Source organism: Dasypus novemcinctus, chromosome 2 (assembly GCF_030445035.2).
Source record: "Dasypus novemcinctus isolate mDasNov1 chromosome 2, mDasNov1.1.hap2, whole genome shotgun sequence".
Taxonomy (NCBI): Eukaryota; Metazoa; Chordata; class Mammalia; order Cingulata; family Dasypodidae; genus Dasypus; species Dasypus novemcinctus.
Window position 1 is genome coordinate 57,208,907 of NC_080674.1, and position 22,696 is coordinate 57,231,602.

A 22,696-nucleotide genomic window follows, 5' to 3' on the forward strand; every position below is an offset into this window, starting at 1 on the left:
AGCTATACAGAATAAATCTAATTGTTCCTCTACATATCGGCTGTTTAGCTACCTTGGAACACGTGAGTCCTCTCCTTTCCAACTAAGCTTCTCCAGTTCTTGCATTTGTTCCTGATAAGAGGTAGTATGATGTAAACCTTCATCATTTAAGCTAGGTCAGAGGATGAAGATGAAGAAATTAAGGGTTTATCTTGGAGAAGAGAAGGTTCTGTTGAACTACCTCAAAAATTGGCTGTTAGAGAGGCAGGTATCTGTTCAGTCAATATAAGGAAGCACTTTGGACATTTAAACGCCATCTGAAGTTTGAATGTGCTGCTTTCTGTGCTCCTTGAGCTGGAGGAGGTGTTCAGAGTCTGAATCATTTGCAAAAGCCTCAGGGGATAAGATGAGTGATGGTATCTAATAAAAGATAACACCAATTCTAAAATTTTATGTACAATGGCATTTTCATTAGTGATGAAGCCTAAACGACTAAGGTTGTATAGGTAAAAATGCTTTTTTAAATTAATGGCCTAAAGTTGTGCAAAATTAAAGTTGAATATCATCTGGCATATTTGTGTATTATTTCATAATAAAAACTCATGGAGTTCATTTCCTATTCTCTTATCCCCAAATTTACTTATTTGTATTTTTAAGTAATCAAAATATCGCAATACTTTTGTTTCAGGTAGTAAAACCAATCCCAATTAAAGGAGATGGAACTGAAATGAATAACTTGCCAACTGAGTCTCAGGCAGAGGGCCAGGCAAGCACCGCTTCATCTGCTCCCAAAGGCCGGCGCAGTCCATCACCTGGCAGCTCCCCTTCAGGTCGCACAGTGAAATCAGAATCTCCTGGAGTAAGAAGGAAAAGAGTATCTCCGGTGCCTGTAAGTTAATGTTCCAAGAAATATGTTGTTTCTACAAGTTTTAGACTACATTATAATTAATGCAGAAGTGATTGGCCAGTCGTGGGTTAGAGCAGTGATTCTCAGAGTGAAGTCTTCAGATCCCAGGGGGCAGTGGGGCAGGGTCCCATTAATCAAAACTTTTTTTTAATAAAACCAACATGCTTTGTCTTTTTCTTTGCATTGATATATGCACTGATGGGACAAAAGCAATGGTGAATAAAGCTTGCTGGTGCCTTCACCCAAATCAAGGCTATTAAAATAGAAAATGTATTCTTTATTGTCATGCTGGCAGTTAAAGAAAAAATGCCAGTTACACGTAAGAATGCCTTTAATGAAGCAGTAGAAATCAATTTTATTAAATCTCATCTCTTGATGCATTCCTTTTAAATAATCTGTGTGATGAAATGGAAAACAGGCATACAGCACTTCTGCTACACACCAAAGTATGATAGTTATGTCGAGGAAAAACCTTTGTGTGGTTGTTATAGTTGTACATTGAACCAGTGGCTTTTTCATGGAGCAACATTTTTATTTGAAAGAATAACTGACAAATGATGATATTCAAACATGGGTATTTGGCAGACATTTTCCTGAAAATAAACAGAGACTATCACTTAGAGAAAAATAACTAATGGTATTTTTTTTTAATTAGTGATAAAATTTGAGATGTCAAGCAAATATTAGAATTTTGGAAAACTTATATACACCACTGCGAGTTGACAGCTTCCCAGTACTTGGACTTTTCAGATGAGATCAGTGATGATACCACATAAGTTTTTTTTAAATATTGTATAAGGAAGTGTGTCAACATTTGGAAGATCTACATAACATAGTAGACCTATATTTTCCAAATGGCTAGTGCATAATAATGCAAAATCATGCATGAATAAAAGATCCATTTAAAGTTTAGCATATACCATTTGGATTTTAATTTAATAGAGTAGGAAAAGTTTATGGATATGGTTTCGATGCTACATTACAATTGCCTTTAGGAAACCACTTGTGGAGCTTTTGTTAGCATAAGAGGAATATTCATAATTTTTTGAAAGCTGTTAAAATATTCCATCCTTTTCCAGCTAATGTCTACATGCATTAGTTCCCTATAGAGTGTGCCATGGAAGGGGTTCCATGTCAATGTTTGTAAATTACCAGTTATAGAAGAGTATTTAGTAAAGCTTTCAGTGGAACCAGGAAACTGGGTATTTCAGGTTTATAACTAGACATATCATTTGCATTTATGATGTGTATTTTTTAGCTTTTTATTTTGGTTTACATAAAACTTTTTAAGGAACTAGCGTTTATAGCATAATTTGAAAAAGTACATGGTTATCTCTCATAGCCAAAGATGTATCATCACTTTTAGGGGTGACTGAGAAAGTTGACCAAAACAAACCTGTCAGACAAAAGCATTTTTTTCTAACTTTGTTCCATTGTATTTTCTATATTGAAACGTTTCTTCTGAATATAGTCTTGTTACATAGCCTGGTATGTCCTTTTTGAGGGGTAATAGTTTCTTAAGGAGAAGTGAGACATTTGCCTAATTAAGAAATCTTGTTGTGAAGTTTCAGAGCGGGAGAATCACACCACCTAGAAGAGCCCCTTCTCCAGATGGCTTCTCACCGTATAGCCCTGAGGAAACAAACCGCCGTGTAAACAAAGTGATGCGGGCCAGGCTGTATTTACTGCAGCAAATAGGACCCAACTCTTTTCTGATTGGAGGTGATAGCCCAGACAATAAATACCGGGTGTTTATTGGGCCTCAGGTAGGATTTGTCACCATTTGGTATTTTATTAGTATCTGGTGCTAACTCAAATTTCTACTCTATTATGTTCTTAAATTTAGGTGAGTTAATTTCCTTTAGCAAATGAAAGTGAGTTTAAGGAGTATGTGCTAGTAGACATTTGTGTTTAATGTATTTGTGAAGATTTACTATGACTTCAGTATACTTTAGAATATGAATTTGCTCTATTTAAGAAATTCATTGAAAATAGATTAATTCATGGAGACACCTATAGACTTTTCTTGCTTTATATATAGGACAATGAAGAACATGAATTAATAAAAGATATATTAAACTTGGAAATATGAAAATGTGATAAACCTAGAAACTCTGATAGACCCACAGATTATTTACCCATGGGTTCTCTTTTAACTCTTTAGAACTGCAGCTGTGGGCGTGGAACATTTTGTATACATCTACTGTTTGTTATGCTCCGAGTGTTTCAACTAGAACCTTCGGACCCAATGTTATGGAGAAAAACTTTAAAGAATTTTGAGGTAATTCTTGATAAATGCTTTAGAGTAAAATTGCCATCAAATGTTCATGGTATATTCACCCACATTTCCATGGACTCTTAAATTTAAATAGACGGTGGTCATTTAAAAGGTGTAAAGGAATATAAGAATTATTTGGGTCTTTATAAGTAGTTCTCTTATTATTTATTGACTAATAAATTTTTTCTTCTAGACTGAAAAAAAATAAGCTCTGACATGCTATAAAAATGTCGTCCTTAGTAAGCTGTGTGTTATTTTTGAAATTTTGTGAAAAACGTATGAAAATTACAAATAATTCAACCTCTGAAACTCCTTCGTATGTATACTTATGGCACAGATATCATTGTTACTGTCTTTTTTCAATGTTAGGTTGAAAGTTTGTTCCAGAAATATCACAGTAGGCGTAGCTCAAGGATCAAAGCTCCATCTCGTAACACCATCCAGAAGTTTGTTTCACGCATGTCAAATTCTCATACATTGTCATCATCTAGTACTTCTACATCTAGTTCAGAAAACAGGTTAGTACTTTTTAAGGAATTAAAAGCATTAATTTAGTGTTAACTTTTTAATCTTAGGGCAATTTTTATATATCTTTTTGTTAAATTACTCAAATGGTTTATTATTGGATCTTGACTTTCAAGTTGAAATCAAAGTTAAAGAATATTAAAGATCCTCTGAGTATAAAATGGACATTTTTGGCCTGAAAACTATGGTGTTGGAAAATAGCACATTAAATATCAAAATATAATAAATGTTCATTTTTGTCATAATTCATAAGAAAAACCAGGTGGCAGGTATAAAATTCCTAGTAATAATAAGTGGTTTCCAGTCAGTCATTATTATATGCCAGGAACTTGATAATGTTGTTTCATTCCATTCTTAGAACAACCTCATTCGGTAACTTTGATGACTACTTTAAAAATTATAACACTGAAGCACTGTGTGTTAGAAGGAAATGCTATAGTTATTTCATAAATAAATTCTATATAAGGTAAAACCATTTACCAAAAATCATTTTCAAATTTCATATTTTTAAATTGTATGATATCAGTGCTTTTTTCCTAGTTCTTCAGGGGATTCTCACATTCCAGGTATATTAGCCAAAGGGGTGCTGGAGCAAAGTACCAGAAATCTGTTGGCTTTTATAAAAAGGGTATTTATTTGGCATAAAAGCTTACAGTTACAAGGCCCTAAAGAGTCCAACTCAAGGTTACTTTTCTCATCAAAGTCCGTTGCCACAAGTTGAAGAAAGATGGCGAGCAGTGTTTGTGAGGGTTCAGCCTTCCTCCCTCTCTTAAGGCTCCAGGGGCCCAGCTTCTTCAGATCTCAACTCTAGGCTGGAGGGCTCATTTCTTTTGGGGGCCTTCTTAGCTCTTCAGCTGCAAACTGTCAGGCGAATGGCTCATCTCTCTGGGGCCCAGGATCAAGTTCTCTTCTCTGCCGTGTCTGTGGAACTCTCACTATTCCCGTGTATCTTCTTCTGTGTATCTACTTCTGCATGTCTCCTTGATTGACTATCCCTTTATATAGCCCACAGAGGGGGTGGGGACTCAAACAGAGTTGCCCTAATAACGTGGCTGAATCAAAGCCCAGATCTTAACATAATTTAATCAAGTGAATGGAAAGCCTGTGAATTTAAATCAGTCATAGGTTATTATGCCCAGAGGAACAGACCAGTTTACAAACATAATCTCTCTTTTTGGAATTCATAAATAATCTCAAACTGCCACACCAGGCTTTTTCTCCTATGAGAATCTAAGCATTTTCTCCTTAATAGAGGAAATTGTAATTAAAAAGGAGCTGTTAATGCTTCAGTTATATACTTATCAAGTGTAACAAATGTACCACACTAATGAAAGATGTTGCTAATGGGGAAGGGGGAGTGGAGTATATAAGAAGTAAATCTTTGAATTCTTATATTTTCGGTTAAATTAATTGATTTTAGAATCATGGAGTTTTGTAAGTTGTTTGGGACACAGCATGCCTCGATGGTAACTGAAGCCAAAAGAGGTCATGCTGCTCATTGAGTGAAGGCAGCACCTAAACCAAGGTAGATCTGGCCTTCTAGGGCAGGGCTCCTTCTCTTACACCTTATCTCCTCTAAAGAGAATGAAAAAAATTGAGCTTTATTTCTCAGTTCTCTGACCCAGACTTATTCTAGAGAAAAATAATAAATGTTTAAAACCAGGTAGCCAAAGTTAAAATGGAAAGTTTCTCTCTCAGATGAAGAAAGGCACCTTCCAAATATGGGCTGGCCAGAGTGTGCGGTTTTCATTAATTTCTTTGGATTGCTGTGTCCATGGATGAAAACCACAGAATTCATGGTCTTGGTATACGGAGATTGTAATGTATAGGTGGGTAGGTTTTGTTTCATGTAATCACAGGCTTTTCTATCTAAAGATGAAAACCAGTAAAAAGACAGCAAGAGAAATTTATCTAAAGATCTGATGACATATAAATTTAAATGGAATGTCAGAAACAATAAAATCAGAATTAAGACAAATTAAAAAAACACAAAAAGCCTTGCACACAGGGACTTAGGGTCCCAATACTAATAGGCAAAGAGCCTGAAGAGACTACTCCTTATAAAAGAAGAATTTCAGGGGCCTAGCAAACATCTGAAAACTCTCCAGTCAACTTAAAAAAGAATTACCGGTTTTTATTTACAGGATTTGTGGAGACTTTTATGATGAGAGATTCAGTTCTTATAAGGGTGTGATCCACTGTATATAAAGTGGTGTAACCTTTCTGAAAATATGCAGTGTGGCTTTTTAAAACATTTATATTCTTTAATATAATAAATGTTTAAGAAAAAAATGATTTAATCAGGTATTTGAAAGACTGATATACATGGCTTTTTCTCACAGTACTATAGGGGGAAATTGGGACCAACTTAAACATCCAACAGCAAATGAATTTGTGGGCCATCATGGCTGTGCTCCAGCTTCTCTACTCTGCCCTGGTAGCCTGAAAACAGCCTTAGTCAGTATTTGAGTGAATGGGGGTGGCTGTGTTCCAATAAGACATGATACAAAAGCAGACAAACTACAACTTCTTTCGTAGTTTGCCGAAGAAACAGCTAAAAAAAAAAGCAATCTGAAATATAGAAAAAATGGGCACAAAGATATTTATAATCGTTTCTCAAAATGTGAAAATATGGAAACAAATCAAGTTTCCAACAATAAGTGGATACTTAGGTAGTTAAGATCTTTGTGGTTGGTGGGAAATTAAGCAGCTATTAAAAATTATATAAAGGATTTAATGACAAGTGGAGCTTATATGATAAACTTTTTTAGGAGTATGAAATTGCATGGATATAGATAAATTATCTGAAGAATGTTAAATAAGTATTTGGAAAAAACATGGGCAGAAAATAACCCAGATTATTATTATTTTAGTAATAATTAGCACATGTAGCATTTAAGTAATAATTTGCACATGAAATTTTACTAAGTTTTCAATTTATTTTTCTTCTACCCAAGTCTTTTGAATATGCTAATTTTGGTGTAATTATTTGAAAACTTAGTTGACCTTGAATCATTTTTGCCATTAATATTTTTATTATGTATTATTGTATGAACTGTTTCTGAAATGCTGCTCTTAACACTTTGTCATTAATACATGTATATTTTGTCAGCTTTTCCCTACTCTTCGTAATTCCATAATTATGTAAAGAGGGCAGATAAATCAGGAGGCAAAGAAACTAGTAAGTGTGCCATCATCTCAAGAACCATGCTGTGACTTTGCTGACCTACTTGTTCAGCTTTTTGTATACTTGGAGAACTGATTATTTTGCTTTTAGTCACTCAGACCTGTTTTTCAGGAATTATAGCTTAAGTAATAGAAGTGCAGTATTGGGCCAGGGGAAAGCCTGAGCTTAGCAGAGAATCTGGATTTTGGATATGTAGGTCATGGCATGTTCTTCTCAAATCGTATAGTCTAATGACAACTCTGCCACAAACTGATTTTATGATTTGGAGAAATTTACTTAACATCTCAGAGCCTTGTCTTTATGTTTTAATAGAAATAAGCTATTCATTATATCATAAAAGTTCAGACAAAAAATAAAATAGAAAACAAAAACCCTATCCAGACTGATGCACACAAAATAACTACTCTTTAACAATTTGAAAAAACTTTAAAAAATTGTATGAAGCAAGGAAATAAACTCTCCTCTTGGTCATTCTATGCTTATGCTGGCACACATCACATATACACACACAGGCACACATGCCCACCCAAAAACTCAAGTACTTTTTGTGTCTTTATTTTTTAAACAGATAGGAAGTCTGGTCTGCAACTTGCTTTTTTTTTTTTAACTTTATCAAGAACATTTTCCCAACGCTATACAAAAGTCACACATTTCTTTTCAAGGCGGTATAAAATCATTTTGATGTGCCACAGTTTAATTTTGCCATTTTTCAATTAAGGGACATATGGTACATCACTAGTTTTTTGTTTGCCCATTAAATGAAAAAAAATTTCTAATTTTTTCCATACTTATAATATTTCTGTAAGATAGCATCCAAGAAAATAGGATTTTTTAGGACATGGGTTTATACTTTTCTCTTTTAAGAAATACTAGCAAATTACCTTCCAAAATTTTCATTTTTTGCTTCTACCAACAGTATATATATGAGAACTAATTTTCCTATACCATTATCAGTGCCAAATGTTACCAATCTATTTACTTTTTGCCAGTTTATCCAAACAAGTAAAAGAAAAAAAATTGAATAAGGTAGAGCTTTGTTAATGTTTTGTACTTAGTAAAATTAGATCTCTTTTCATGTTTATAGGGTATTCGTATTTTTTTTTATTCCAATGGACTTTTTATCTGCTTTGCTCATTTTACTATTGAGCTAAATATTTTTCTTACTGATTTCAAAAGCGTTTTGTGTATTAGGTATATACAGACGCATACAATGTCATTACCTATTATATCTTTCCGTATTTTGCTATAAATGGAATCATTCACTATATGTACATATTAAACCGTTACTTGCTTTTTCCCCACCCTGCAGTATTTTGGGAACATCATTCTTTGTCATTATTTATGGATCTGTTTAATCCTTTTTTAAAGACATCATGGTGGCTATGGGTATATCACAATTTCTTTATTGACCACCTTTTGATGTTCATTTGGTTTTCCATTTTTTGTTATGCTAGATAATATTGTAGTGAACATTCTTAAATGTATATCTTTATATATTTGTGTCCTTATGTTGCTAGAAGTGTAGTTTCTTCATCAAAGATGTATACATTTAAGATGTGACATGTTTCTAGACTTGTTGGTAGGAAGTTGTACTTGTTTATACTCCAGACACAGTTTGGTGTTTATACACCAAACGTGTCTGGGATGGGCCTTCAAATCTAGAACATTGAATAGATAAGTTCTAAAGTGCCTTCCAGCACTTGAAATATTGAATCTGGTACCGTGTAGTTAACGGTTGTGTGTTAGTTAGGTAAGACTTTATTAATCAAGAATATCTAGTTAATTTGTTCTTTTTCTAAACAAGCAGAAATTGTTTTTAGCATATGGCATTATTTTTTGTGTTACGTATTTTTGTGCTTAATGCTTTTGCTTCCCCTTCCTCATAGTATAAAAGACGAAGAGGAACAGATGTGTCCTATTTGCTTGCTGGGCATGCTTGATGAAGAAAGCCTTACCGTGTGTGAAGATGGCTGCAGGAACAAGCTGCACCACCACTGCATGTCAATTTGTATGTGACTGTTGCTTTCCCTATGCTGACTCAGCACACTTACTCTATGAGTTAACTTAATATTACTTAAGAATTTAACATGGCTTGTGGGGAGGTTGGTGAGAAAAGAGAAAAAAAATTACACGTAGGCCCTAAGTGAAACTTTCAACAAATTTGAGTTTGAGACCTTTTAGGAGATGAGACCTCAGCAAAGAAATGCAGTACAGTAAGGTACGTGTAATAGAAGGAGTGCGTGGAGGGATGGAGGGAGAAGGGCTAAGCAGACATGACAGAGAGGGTCCATCAAAGTAAGGTTTGGAATGACGTTGCCAGATAAACAAGTGGGGTAGAACATATCGAAAATTACAAGCAAGGTACAGATTATCATAACTAACAGATGGTACTCACAAAAGGTACAAGCATCAGAATAATTTAACCTGCTGTTTGCCTCTTTGGCATAAATGTTACGTCAGATTATTTTTTGAGATCCCCTCCATATAAATCCTATACTAGCAATTATAAACGGTTATTACATACCTTTTGTTAAGCATTTGCAGTCTTGTAAGTTTTTTTGTTTGTTTAATTTTGCAGGGGCAGAAGAATGTAGAAGAAATAGAGAACCTCTAATATGTCCCCTTTGTAGGTCTAAGTGGAGATCTCATGATTTCTACAGGTAACCAATTTGAATTACTGATTCGTATGTGTTTAATTTTTTAAAAGTTGTCTCAAAGTGGTATTTATATTTGTTACTTTCTTTTTTAGCAAGCTTTGTTCGTTTCTCATTTTAGCCACGAGTTGTCAAGCCCTGTAGATTCCTCTTCTTCTCTCCGAGCTGCACAGCAACAAACCATACAACAGCAATCTTTAGCTGGATCACAAAGAAGGACTCAAGAGAGCAATTTTAACCTTACTCATTATGGAACTCAGCAGATCCCTCCTGCTTATAAAGATTTAGCTGAGCCATGGATTCAGGTAAGTAATTCTTTGTTCTTCAGTTCACAAGGAAATATTTATAGGCATTAATGGAATTTTCCCCTCCTTTTTATTTACAATTTAATATTTTGGCTTGCCTCCATCATGATGCTTACTCTATTGAAAATTTTAATTTTATTTTGTTACAACTACCCTGCCACTTATTATAGAGCTGGAAGTAAACATCAAAAATTCTTTGTAGCCTAAACTCCCATCTCTAGAAATATCTCTTCCTGACCTTACAGACATAAAAGTTCATCCAAGGATAGATACTGGAATCCTTTAATGCTAAATTGTTCCAATGTTAAATTCCCATTCCTGCTAAGAATTTTTCTGTCATTTTTCTGGTTGCTGCCACTTAAACTCAGTTTCTCCTTTTTATATACTGATGGCATATAATAGGTACTTTAATTACTGAATGGAATTTATTTATATAAAATCCATTATATAAAATACGTGGTATCTACCTTGTCATTTCATTTGTATGGATAGTTGCCCTTACTTTTACCTTTTCTTTTGATTAGATGCTTTTTCATCCTAAATAGGTTTTTGGTTTGTTTTTTTCTAATGATTTCTTTTGTCATCACCTGCTTTTAGTCCATTATTTAGAAAATGTAGAATGTAAAACCAGACTATGTCTGTTGTATACACTGTGAAGTAAAATAATTATTTTGAGAATCTTGCTTACTAGTACTGTTAAATTTGTAAACATTAACTTATTAGACTCATGTATTCGTAGGATTTATTTCCTTTTTCTTTTTGTGACCACTATAGTCTTTGCAGTTATTTCTGTTAATTTTAGTCTTAAGTTTTTCTTTAAATGTTTACTTTTGAATTCTTTTCTCTGAGCATGTTAGCAACCCATGGCAAAGCTAATAAAATCTGCAAACTTAATAAGCATGTCTCATTTCTTTCATGCAGTTTGTTAATGATTTTTCACATAGGCCCTTATCTTTGCTTTCCTGACACCTCTTAAAAAGAATTCTCAAGTTGGTAATGAGCTGTGGGATGCCACGCTTTCAAGACAGCTCTATAGTTTGTCTTGCTTAAGCATTAGGTTGGATTAGGCTGTATGTTCTGAGTTTTTATGTAACTTAGAATTAAGACTTAGATAATGGTATGCTATTTAACAGTTCCAGGCATATATCCAGTTTGTTCTACTGATTTATTCTCCTTTACTATCACTTTATAAGAGAACACACATAAATATAGCATAATTTGTTTTCTCCGAAATTGTTTTATTCATCTCTAATACTTATATAATAAATTATCTTAGGTATTAAATGTACTTTTAGTTAATTGGCCAATAATGTAAGGACCGTTTACCCTTTCCTTTCTTCAGGGACCCTGTGACTTTACCGGCATGGTAATGATGACTGTAACAACATGCATGCTAATTATAGGTATAGCATTATCCTTTGCTGATTTGAACACAGGAAATTTTTCCTTTAGTCTTTTACTTTTACTTCTCTGTTCATTGTAGTCCCAACTATTTTTTTCAAGTGTTTTTTTTTTGTTCATTTGTTTGTTCTTTCTTTAACTCACTACTGTCATCTGTGCTTTTGGTGCCTTTCTTGATGTCACTTTTCTTGATCCTGATCCAGGTTGTTTTTTGTTTTTTGTTTTAAACCATCTTAATATAAATACAAGGCAGCGGTTCTTCACAGTTTTGTTTTATTTTATTTCCATAAGCATGGGGATATAGTCAGCAGTTAGGCATGGAAATGTATATATATCCATCTAATTACTTAATGGAGTTTGTACTTCATTTTATTTGGATGAATAAATGTTAGTGGCTTTTGATAATTACCCGTGAAACTTGAGTATAAAATCCTTCCTTATGCATTTTAAGCAGCTGGATATATTTGTAGTTGTGTAATTTGAAGATTTAAGAAATGAAACGTTTTTCTTTAGTAATCAAAAATCATGCTTAACTCAAAATACTCAGAGTTCATTAGTTTTTCTTCACATTGAATTCATTGTTTGTTTGATGTAGGTGTTTGGAATGGAACTCGTTGGCTGCTTGTTTTCCAGAAACTGGAATGTAAGAGAAATGGCCCTCAGGCGTCTTTCCCATGATGTTAGCGGGGCCCTGCTGTTGGCAAATGGGGAGAGCACTGGAAATTCTGGGGGCAGCAGTGGAAGCAGCCCAAGTGCTGGAGCCACCAATGGGTCTTCCCAGACCAGTATCTCAGGAGACGTGGTGGAAGCGTGCTGCAACATTCTGTCAATGGTCTGTGCTGACCCTGTCTACAAAGTGTACGTTGCTGCTTTGGTAAGTATAGTTTTATTCCATAAACGTATTACTGTTAGTGTTGTTTTTTTTAATGTTTTATAGATATTTTTAAGATACAGTAAAATTACTTAACCTAATTTAATTTTGAAAAATCCCATCTCTTTTTATTCCATAATGCCAGTAAATTGCAGTTTCCCATTTAATCTGTTCATTTGGATTTTATTGATTTTATCTGTTCAAAGTGTCCATTTGTGCCATTTATTTTTCCTTTTAAAGTAGCAATGTCTTACTGTTCATACCTTTACATTTTCTTGAGCTGATACCTTATGCATGACCAAATTTAAAACTCTGTATGGGATAACAAAGTGATAAAAGTTAGTCTAATTTTTTTTTTAATCAGTAGACATTAAGGAGAATTGACTTTTTAATAAAGATTTTGCTCCATTTTTAGTAAACATTCTTCTTGGAAATTCAGGGGGCTTTTCATAAAAGAAGATTCCATGATATAAACTGCTGAACTCTTTTTCCAGTTTAACTGTTAGAATTTGCCTTAATTGGGATGGAATACCAAGAAGACTGTTCTGTTTGTAATCCTCCACTTTCTCCTTTCTGAGTGTATATCTCTTTAGAATAGGGTTCTCAACTTCGTCACTGTTGCCATTGGGCCAGATACTTACTTGGTGTTTTTTGGGGGTGGGGTGGGGGGTTGGGCAAGGGGAAGAAAAGATTGTTCATTGTAGGATGTTTAGCAGAACCCCTGTCCTCTACCCTCTTAATGGGTAGTAGCAAGCTACCCGCAGTTGTGAAAATGAAGAATATCTCCAGGCATTGCCAGGTGTCCCCTGGGACTCAGAATTGACCTAGTTCAGAACCACTCCTTCAGAATAATTCTAAAATCAAGTCTGTTCTAATAACTTATTAGTTTCTCTGCTTCTACTCAGTCTTTTTCTAATCCATCCTATGACACTGTACCTACTGAATCTTCTTGTGAAGTATTATTTTAGCTTGCCAAAGGGCTGCTGATGCCAAGTACCAGAAATCTCTTGACTTTTAAAAAGGAGATTTATTTGGGGTAAAAACTTATAGTTCCAAGGCCATGAAATGTCCAAACCAAGGCACTATCAGAGGTGTTTTCTCACCAGAGTCGGCTACTGCTGATCCTGGTGTGTTGCCACGTGGTGAAGCTAGATGGTTCCTGATCTCTGCCCAAGTTTCAGCCCTCCCCTCCAGGCTCACCCTTTCCTCTGAAGCTACTCTGTGGGCAGCCTCTTGGGGCTTCTGCTTAAGTGAACCTGTAGCCCTCTCTCTCCTGGCATAGGGCCTGTTTCTTTCCAGGCTTCCTATACCGGTCTTGATTGTTTCACTCTCTTCCCAAGTTCAGCTGTAAGGTGTCAGGCAAAATGGTTCATCTCTCCCTAAGGCCTCAGCTGCTTGAGCCTCTCCTTTCTGTCATATGCAGAACCAAAATAGCAGAGCTCTTTTTTCCTCTTGTCTATCAAAGTCTTTCTCGGTGTTTTTGTTTATATCAGACCCAGCAAAGGGGCAGAGGCTCAACTTGAGTCACGCCTCACTGACAATCAAAAGCCCTAAAGGGATCTTATCAATAATCTAATCAAAGCCCCCTCTGCTGAATTTGATACAATCAGATGGTATCACACCCAGAGGAATGGATTAGTTTACAAGCATAATATTTTTCTTTTTGGGATTCATAAAATCTCAGACTGCCACATATAGCATGGTCGTTTGGGGTCAGAATTGGGTGACCTTAAAATCTATCATCTTAACTGAAACACCTGAGTGATCTTCTGGTTAAACTGGAAAGCAGGTGCAGGCAATCTGGAAATGTGGTCATAACTATAGGGACCTTAATTCAAATTCTGGTTCTGCCATTTGCTAACTGTGACTTTAACAAAGCTACTTAACCTCTTTTTAACTTTAGTTTCTCCAACTGTAAAATAATGAAAATACCTCTGAAGCTTGAAATGAGATTGTATAAAAGTCTCTTACCTTAATGTCTGGCACATTGTAAGAACATTTCATATATATTAACCATCATTGTTTTTAAACACTACTCTGATTATTCCATAGTTCAGAAATCTTTAGAGGTTTCTGTTGCTGCAGAAACATTTCCTAAAGCATGTTTGTGGAAGTTTAGCAGGATTATAAAAAGTTTCCTGAAGAAAGACTTCTCTTTTCAGCTTAAGATTGGTGAATGCTGGATTCCATGAGGTTATGCACCTGTTCACTTAAGATTTTTAGGAGCCTTCAGTAATCTAATATGCATTGCAAATTTATAAGCTCAGGGGGTAGGGTATGTTATTTCCCAAATTCATTCGACTGTGGCCTATTTTTTTCATGAGAGACCAGCATACCGTAGAATATTATGTAATAAATACCAGCCTACAAAGACCAATGCTCTTTGCCCAACATTTCCCCTCTCACTTCTTACTATTTTCTAACATAAACCTTTAGACACATTTGCCTGTGCAATAATCCTCTTTTTGCCAGTCCTTCTTCTTTAAAGCCTTCCCTGATCTTCCCAACCAGAAATGGCCTTTCTCTGTGGTGTTGTTCTTTTTGCATGCACCAAATGCTGACTCACTGTCTGATTACTTATACAGAGTTCAGTCTGTCTCTCAGGCAGCTTATGAGCAGTTAGAGCACAGGGACCATGTGAAGAAACCTAGATTGTGACCCCTCTCTAATGACTTAGCATGCCAGGCACAGGAACACAGAATGAGAGAGACACGGTTCCCATATTTAATATTTTGCTGAACCATTTGAGAGTTATTTGAAGGCATCATGAGACTTTACCATCAAATACTTGGACCTGTAATTTTTAAGAACAAATATATTCTTCTAAAAAATCACAGCACGATCTACATACTTGGAAAATTTAACATTTACCAAGGTGTTATGTACTATAAAGTTGATACATATCTCCAGTTTTCCCAGCGATGTCCTTTGTAGATAAACCACAGATTTTATTCAGATTTCACTTGAAGTTTTTCCACTGATGTCCATTTTCTGTTCCAGGATCCATTCCAGGATATCACATTCCATTTAGTGATTGTGTCCCCTTAACCTCTTCCAATCTGTGACAATTCCTCCTTCTTTACTTGTCTGCCATGACCTTGCTGCTTTTGAAGAAGAGTGATCAATTATTTTTGTAGTATGGCTTATCTGATGTTCTCTCATGATTAGGTTGAGGTTATGTGTTTGTTTGCAGGATTAATACAGAGGCAGTATGCCCTTCACAGTGACATCTGATTGTCTTAGTACTGGTGATGTGTGATCCGTCATCACTTGGTTATGGTAGTGTCTGTTCAGGTAGTTTTGTTTACAGTGTAAAATTACTATTAATATTTTGGGTGATACTTTGAAGCTGTGCAAATATCCTGTTTCTCCTCAAAATTTTGCCTGCTGATTTTAGCATTCTTCAGTTACTGTGGTGTTCTAATTGTGCTTTTCTGTTAGCCTCATTACTTCTACATTTTTATTTCATTTTTTGGGGGGAGGTACCGGGGATTGAACCCGGGGCCTCATACATGCAAAGCAAGAGCTCAACCACTGAACTATACCCACTCCTACTTCTACATTTTATTATTTGGAATTCTTCTCTAAAGAGTTGTCCCTTCTCTCCCATTTATGTATTTATTCAGTTATTTATTTATTCTATGTGTACTCATGATTATTTATTTTATCCTATGGGTAATAATCTAGAATTACTATAATTTATTTTCTTGCTCAAATTATTATAATCTTGGTCATTGTGAGCCCTTTAGTTGGTTCCTTTTCTTCATTTCCTTTTTTAAAAATTGAGGTTTTTTTTTAACTTTTCCTTTAAAATGATTTCAGGTTTTTAAAAATTGGGGATATAGTTCAGAGAATCCTTATACCCTTCATTTAGAATCCCCACATGTATCTTAGATAGCCACAATACAATGACCGTTGATACAGTCTAATATATAGACATTGTTCAAATTTTACTATTTGTCCCACTAATGTTCTTTTTCTGGTCCAGAATCCAATTCAGGATCATACATTGCATTAATTGCTGTGTCTCCATAATCTTCTTTAATCTAGAGTAGTTCCTCAGTCTTTCTTTGTTTTATTGAACTTGATACTTTTGAAGAGTACTGGCCAGTTGTTTTGTAGAATGTCCCTCAGTTTAGCTTGTCTGATGCTTCCTCATGATTATACTCAGCATATGTATTATTTTCTTAAGAATATCAGAATTGGTGTATATGCAGAGTATCATATCAGGAGGCACATGAGATTGATTTGCCTTATTACTAATGATGTTAACTTTAATCATTTGGTTTAAGTATTGTCTCTCAAGTTTTACCACTGTAATGTTACTCTTTTGCCCCTTTTAATTAAAGACTGTCCTGTGAGTAGATACCATGAGACTTTGTAAATACCCAGTTTCTCATCATAATTTTTCCCACTAACTTTAGCATATATTGATGACTCATTTTTGCCTGTAAAGAGTTATTACTATGGTGTTTGCCAAATGTTGATTAGTTCGTATGCTACTGTATGGAAGAATTCTTTGCTTTTTACTCTGTTTATTTAGTCAATTATTTATTTGTATCAGTATGGATTCATAGATTCTTATTTTATTCTATGGGTTATATTCCATTTCCTATCATTATTTTATTGCTCAGATTGTCCCAGATTTTAGGCCATTGTGTCAGATGTTTTGTAAATGCAGTTAAACTGACCTCCAGTTTTTTCCCCTAGAAAACATTAAGAGCCATGCTGGTATATACTCCTTGCCATAGTTTGGCGGAAAGGATCAAACTTCAGAGACTTCTCCGACCGGTTGTAGACACCATTCTAGTGAAGTGTGCAGACGCCAATAGGTAAGGATTTATTGATGAACAGCTTCAAACCATCTTGTATTAAAAGTGCCTGGCACAGGCCTCACACCTAATGAGTATTTAATACATGTTTATTCAGAGGTCTTTGAATATTGTTCTCTAATGTGAGGTTTGATATTAAAATGTAGCACTTCAGGATCTTCAGAAATAGAGAAAGGAACTAATGGCAAATAAAAGTCACATTAACAAACTGCGTGGACCTCCACGTTATTGTATTGTGACTGACTCTTTTTTTATTTGAAAATATTATTCTTAATCTGAAATCCAATTGATAAGAGCAGTAGGCAACATACATATCTATAAATTGTAATCTCATTTTAGAGATTGAATTACACAGAATAGAAATTAGTAAAATTGTTATACCTACTTAAGCCTTATTACCAGAATAGCCACAATAACAAAAAACCTCAACTCCATTCCAGTTTTCTTTGCAATAGAGTTTTACTCTAAATGACAGCTTTTGTCTAATTAAAAAAAAAATTGCCTACATCCTTGCAATATCCTTGAAAATTTGCAAGGAACAAGAATATCCCTAATTGGAGGAAAGATTTCTGGTACAGAAGTGAGATATGATGGTAGTAAAAATGAGCACAGCCATGCTTTTATTAGACCAGTGGTTCTTTTTTATTTTCTCCTTCCATGAAATAAGAGGAAAGACCACTTTCATTAAGAGTAACTATTAATAAACAGTTGTTTGGCAAGTCCTGTCTCTTTATGTCCCACAGATCTTGGTAACAAGAGTTGAATACCCCTTGTTGTGCCTCTGCCATTACACCCATTCAGAGCTCTTCAGTCCAGTCTTTCTCTTCCTCCGCATGTAGAGGGGAGCACGTAGAGAGTCTTAGAAATTAGGTACTTAGCATTGACTTATTCTTTCTCACCATGAAGTCTCTTTTGCCTCTCTTATTTTCTCTATACAAGCCTGCAAAATGAAAGTGTTCGACTTTTTCTTGTTGCTTAGGGGGGAAACAATGTAATGACTGGAAAACATTAGGAAACTTCACAAATACCCTGCAAAATGCATAGCAAAAATCATTTCATTTTTCAGTATTAGAGTATTGATTTTTCTGAGCATTTCAGTGCTTTTGTGGCATTTGTTATGTTGTCCACTCTCTGAAATTATGACGTTAGGTTGCTTCCCTGGCCCCTTGAATGATGAACACCATAAGAAATACTGGATGGAGATTTTATTTATGATTTCTGATTCACTCTGGCTATATAAGAGAATAAGGGTTTTAGATATTTTCGTTGAAGAGATTCTTGTGAAAATTAAGAAATCAAAATGGTATGAAGATATAGTAATGGAAATAAGCATTTTATCTGGTGTGATTAGTTTGATATTTAAGTCTATACTTGCTAAGACTAGTAGTAAAAATTCTGTGCTTAGCATAGAGTATAAGGTAGAAATTTTGAAATTAAACCTAATAATATTACTATTTATAGTGACATCATTAATGTGCTTTTTTCTTTCTTTCTTTCTTTCCTTTTTTTTTTTTTTTTTTTTTTTTGTGGTACTGGGGCTAGGGATTGAACCTGAGACCTCAGGGCCTCTTATATGGGAAACCAGCACTCAACCACTGAGCCACATTGGCTCCCCTAAGTTAGTTTTTTCATGTTTACTTTTTGTTGGTGTTTTTATGGGTTTTTTGTTGTTTTTTTTAAGGAGGCACCAGAAACCTGACCTGGGAACTCCCATGTGGGAAGCAGGCACTCAACTGCCTGAGCCACATCCACTACCCCAATGTGATTTTATTAAAGGAAGAGTAAACACTCCTGAAAACATTTTTCCCCATTGTCTCACAAGACATTACTTGCGTCCTGTTGATGTGTAGTTTATCCAAAATCCCAGGACTGATGTTGCCTTCCTTTTATTTTTAGCCGCACAAGTCAGCTGTCCATATCAACACTGTTGGAATTGTGCAAAGGCCAAGCAGGAGAGTTGGCAGTTGGTAGAGAAATACTTAAAGCTGGTAATGACTTTTACTTAAAATTAATATAGCCTATTTTCTCATTTCCTCTAGCAGCCTGTCTAATGTCATAATCTATCATGCGTCAGTTTACATGGTTTTAAAGTAATTTTGTAAACTCATTCACTTAATATTAGAAATATGAATTCATCTGAGAGAAATTGTTAAAACTAATATAATTCAGAGTATTTTTGTTGGCCTTGGGCATTTGGTCATATTTTGTTTTAGATTTAAATGTCACTATTTTTCAGTCATTTTACTTTCCTCTGTGTAGGATCCATTGGTATCGGTGGTGTTGATTATGTCTTAAATTGTATTCTTGGAAACCAAACCGAATCAAACAACTGGCAAGAACTCCTGGGCCGCCTTTGCCTTATAGATAGACTGTTGTTGGAATTTCCTGCTGAATTTTACCCTCATATTGTCAGTACTGATGTTTCTCAAGCCGAACCTGTTGAAGTCAGGTAAGTTTTCCTCTGAAAATACATTGCTTTCCTCTTCTTATATACTCCCCCAAGCAGGGTACCTTCAAATTTATGAAAGACTCAAACATTACAGAGCATAATAAGGTACTTAAAATATGGTATTGAAATAAAAACCTGCAGTCTACTTTATTTAATTAAAATTTTATAGGCCCTTTATACAGAAATGATTTTTGAAGTGTACAAACTGTAAACTAGTACCATTTTCTTTATTTGCATATATTTTGCAGCAATTTGAATGTGTCTGATAATCGAATGTATTTTTTTCTTTCAGGTATAAGAAGCTGCTGTCCCTCTTAACCTTTGCTTTGCAGTCCATTGATAATTCCCACTCAATGGTTGGTAAACTCTCCCGAAGGATATATTTGAGTTCTGCAAGAATGGTTACTGCAGTACCCCATGTGTTTTCAAAACTGTTAGAAATGTTGAGTGTTTCCAGTTCTACTCACTTCACCAGAATGCGTCGTCGTTTGATGGCTATTGCAGATGAGGTTGAGATCGCAGAGGCCATCCAGCTGGGCATAGAAGACATTTTGGGTGGTCGACATGACGGCTTTTTGCAAGCATCCGTTCCTAACAGCTATCCAGAGGCCACAGCAAACTCTTCCCTTGAGCGCACAGCCCGTTTAGAGAAAACTGGAAAAAGACTGTGTGCTACCAGATTGAGTGCCAGTTCAGAGGACATTTCTGACCGACTGGCCGGCATTTCAGTAGGACTTCCTAATTCAGCAACAACGGAGCAACCAAAGCCAATGGTTCAAACAAAAGGTAGACCCCACAGTCAGTGTTTGAACTCCTCTCCTTTATCTCATCATTCCCAGTTAATGTTCCCAGCCTTGTCAAGCCCTTCTTCATCTGCCCCATCTGTACCAGCTGGCACTGTAACAGATGTCTCTAAGCATAGACCTCAGGGATTTGTTCCCTGCAAAATACCTTCAGCATCTCCTCAAACACAGCGCAAGTTTTCTCTACAGTTCCAGAGAAACTGCTCTGAAAACAAAGACTCAGATAAACTTTCTCCAATCTTTACTCAGTCAAGACCCCCGCCCTCCAGTAATATACACAGGCCAAAGCCATCTCGCCCTACCCCAGGAAATACAAGTAAACAGGGAGATGCCTCAAAAACTAGCATGACACTTGATCTGAACAGTACTTCCAAATGTGACGACAGCTTTGGCACTAGCAACAATAGTAGTAATGCTGTTATACCCAGCGATGAGACGGTGTTCACCCCAGTAGAAGAGAAATGCAGGTTAGATGTAAATACAGAGCTCAACTCCAGTATTGAGGACCTTCTTGAAGCATCTATGCCTTCAAGTGACACAACAGTAACATTTAAGTCAGAAGTTGCTGTCCTCTCTCCTGAAAAGGCTGAAAATGACGATACCTACAAAGATGATGTGAACCATAATCAGAAGTGCAAAGAAAAGATGGAAGCTGAAGAAGAAGCAGCTTTAGCAATTGCCATGGCAATGTCAGCATCTCAGGATGCCCTACCTATGGTTCCTCAACTACAGGTGGAAAATGGAGAAGATATCATCATTATTCAACAGGATGTAAGTACAGTCTTTAAAAGGTTAAAGAATTTCCTTGGACTATGCTAAATCTAATTTTTAAAATGCTGTTAATCAGAGTTAATTGTTACAAGCAAGGTTTTCAACTGCTTTATTATACAGCAATAAAATTATTAGCCATGCATTAATAGTGTTTGTATTATTGTTTGAAAAGAAATGGTCCTTGACTATTTTGAAGTCATTTTCAGTTGATACTTTAATGGTGATACCTCTGCCTTTGGCATTGTTCACCAACACCGTCCACTCAGGTCAAGTTTGTGGGAGGTTTGGAAAGCCAGGTGGACTAAGTGTACTGTTTTGCCAGGCTAATTTCACCAAATCTTAACTATTCTAACTTAACAGTAAAAAGATTGCTTTCATTTAATATGTAGACACCAGAGACTCTACCAGGACATACCAAAGCGAAACAACCTTATAGAGAAGACACAGAATGGCTGAAAGGTCAGCAGATAGGCCTTGGAGCATTCTCTTCTTGTTATCAGGCTCAAGATGTGGGGACTGGAACTTTAATGGCTGTTAAACAGGTAAGTGTCTAGTGAGCATATAGATGAAATGATTCAAATTATAAAATGAAACGTGAACAAGTAAATAGGATAGGTCCATGTGTGTATACTTTAGTTTTTCCAGGTTTGATGTGCCTGAATTTCAAAGTAGATGTTGCCAAAGCACCGGAAGCATCATACATTCTATTATTAGAAGTTGGAAGCCTGATTATTCTAAGATACAGTATCAGAATGGACTTAGAAAAGATTTTCTCCCTCTTTTATAGTTAATAGAGATAAGGTTTCATACTCCATTTAGCAACCTATTACTGGTACAGTGCCATCTTAGGATTTCTGTGGTTTAGTTTTTATAATGAGTGTATTTAGCAGGATACAAAAATGATAAAAGTTGCTTTTTCAAATCATGTTCCTTCTTTTCCCATGATTGGGTTTTTTTCTCATTTTGTTCTGTATTAGCCAAAGGGGTACTGTTGAAAAGTGCCAAAAATCTGTTGGCTTTTAAAGACGGTATTTATTTGGGGTATTATAGTTACAAGGCCCTAAAGAGTCCAACTCAAGGTTACTTCCTTTCCAAACTATGTATCCACATGTTGGAGCAAGATGGCGGGTGACATCTGCGAGGGTTCAACCTTCCTCTTCCCTCTTAAGCTCCATGTGTCCAGCTTCTTTCTGTTATCAGCTGCTCTAGTCCTCCACAAGGTCAGCTGTAGACTATCAGGCTCATCTCTTTTTCCGGGCCATGTCTATGGAGCACTCTATTCCTGCTATCTGCTCCTGTGTGAGTCTGTTTTATTCCATTAAGGGGGTGAGGACTCAAACTGAGTTGCCCTAATGATGTGGTCAAATCAAAGCCCTAATCTTAACATAATTTAATCAAAGGCATCTCAGCTGAATCTAATACAAAGGGTATCACACCCCAAGGAACAGACCAGTTTACAAACAATACTTCTTTTGGGAATTCATAAATAATATCAAACTGCCACATGTTCTGTCATCAGATAGTTGGAATATTGGCTGTGTCCCAGATGTTTATCATTTTTTTAAGCTTTATTATTATTGTCTTAAGAGTCTGATTTGGTTTGTAAAGTAGATGTCTACACTGCATCCATGAGCATAAATGCTAACTGCTATTAATGTGTAAGCGAATTTGGATTTGCCCGTTTTAGATCAGATTGTTAATAAATTATAAACTCATTAAATTCAAAACTTCTGT

At 35.5% G+C, this 22,696-nt stretch overlaps 1 protein-coding gene across 7 annotated transcripts in view; it reads left to right on the plus strand.

Annotated features, from left to right (window-relative positions):
* The window catches only part of MAP3K1 (mitogen-activated protein kinase kinase kinase 1), an 84,589-nt gene that overhangs the window by 50,713 nt on the left and 11,180 nt on the right, over positions 1 to 22,696 (plus strand). For all 7 annotated transcript variants that reach the window (XM_071208127.1, XM_071208134.1, XM_071208126.1 and 4 more), the window contains exons 3-15: positions 668 to 868; positions 2,452 to 2,652; positions 3,051 to 3,167; positions 3,534 to 3,682; positions 8,763 to 8,884; positions 9,455 to 9,536; positions 9,652 to 9,835; positions 11,832 to 12,110; positions 16,818 to 16,939; positions 18,836 to 18,927; positions 19,199 to 19,388; positions 19,681 to 20,962; positions 21,352 to 21,504. In XM_071208127.1, coding sequence (XP_071064228.1) covers positions 668 to 868; positions 2,452 to 2,652; positions 3,051 to 3,167; positions 3,534 to 3,682; positions 8,763 to 8,884; positions 9,455 to 9,536; positions 9,652 to 9,835; positions 11,832 to 12,110; positions 16,818 to 16,939; positions 18,836 to 18,927; positions 19,199 to 19,388; positions 19,681 to 20,962; positions 21,352 to 21,504 — 3,174 coding nt within the window. The remainder of the gene's footprint in view (positions 1 to 667; positions 869 to 2,451; positions 2,653 to 3,050; positions 3,168 to 3,533; positions 3,683 to 8,762; positions 8,885 to 9,454; positions 9,537 to 9,651; positions 9,836 to 11,831; positions 12,111 to 16,817; positions 16,940 to 18,835; positions 18,928 to 19,198; positions 19,389 to 19,680; positions 20,963 to 21,351; positions 21,505 to 22,696) is intronic.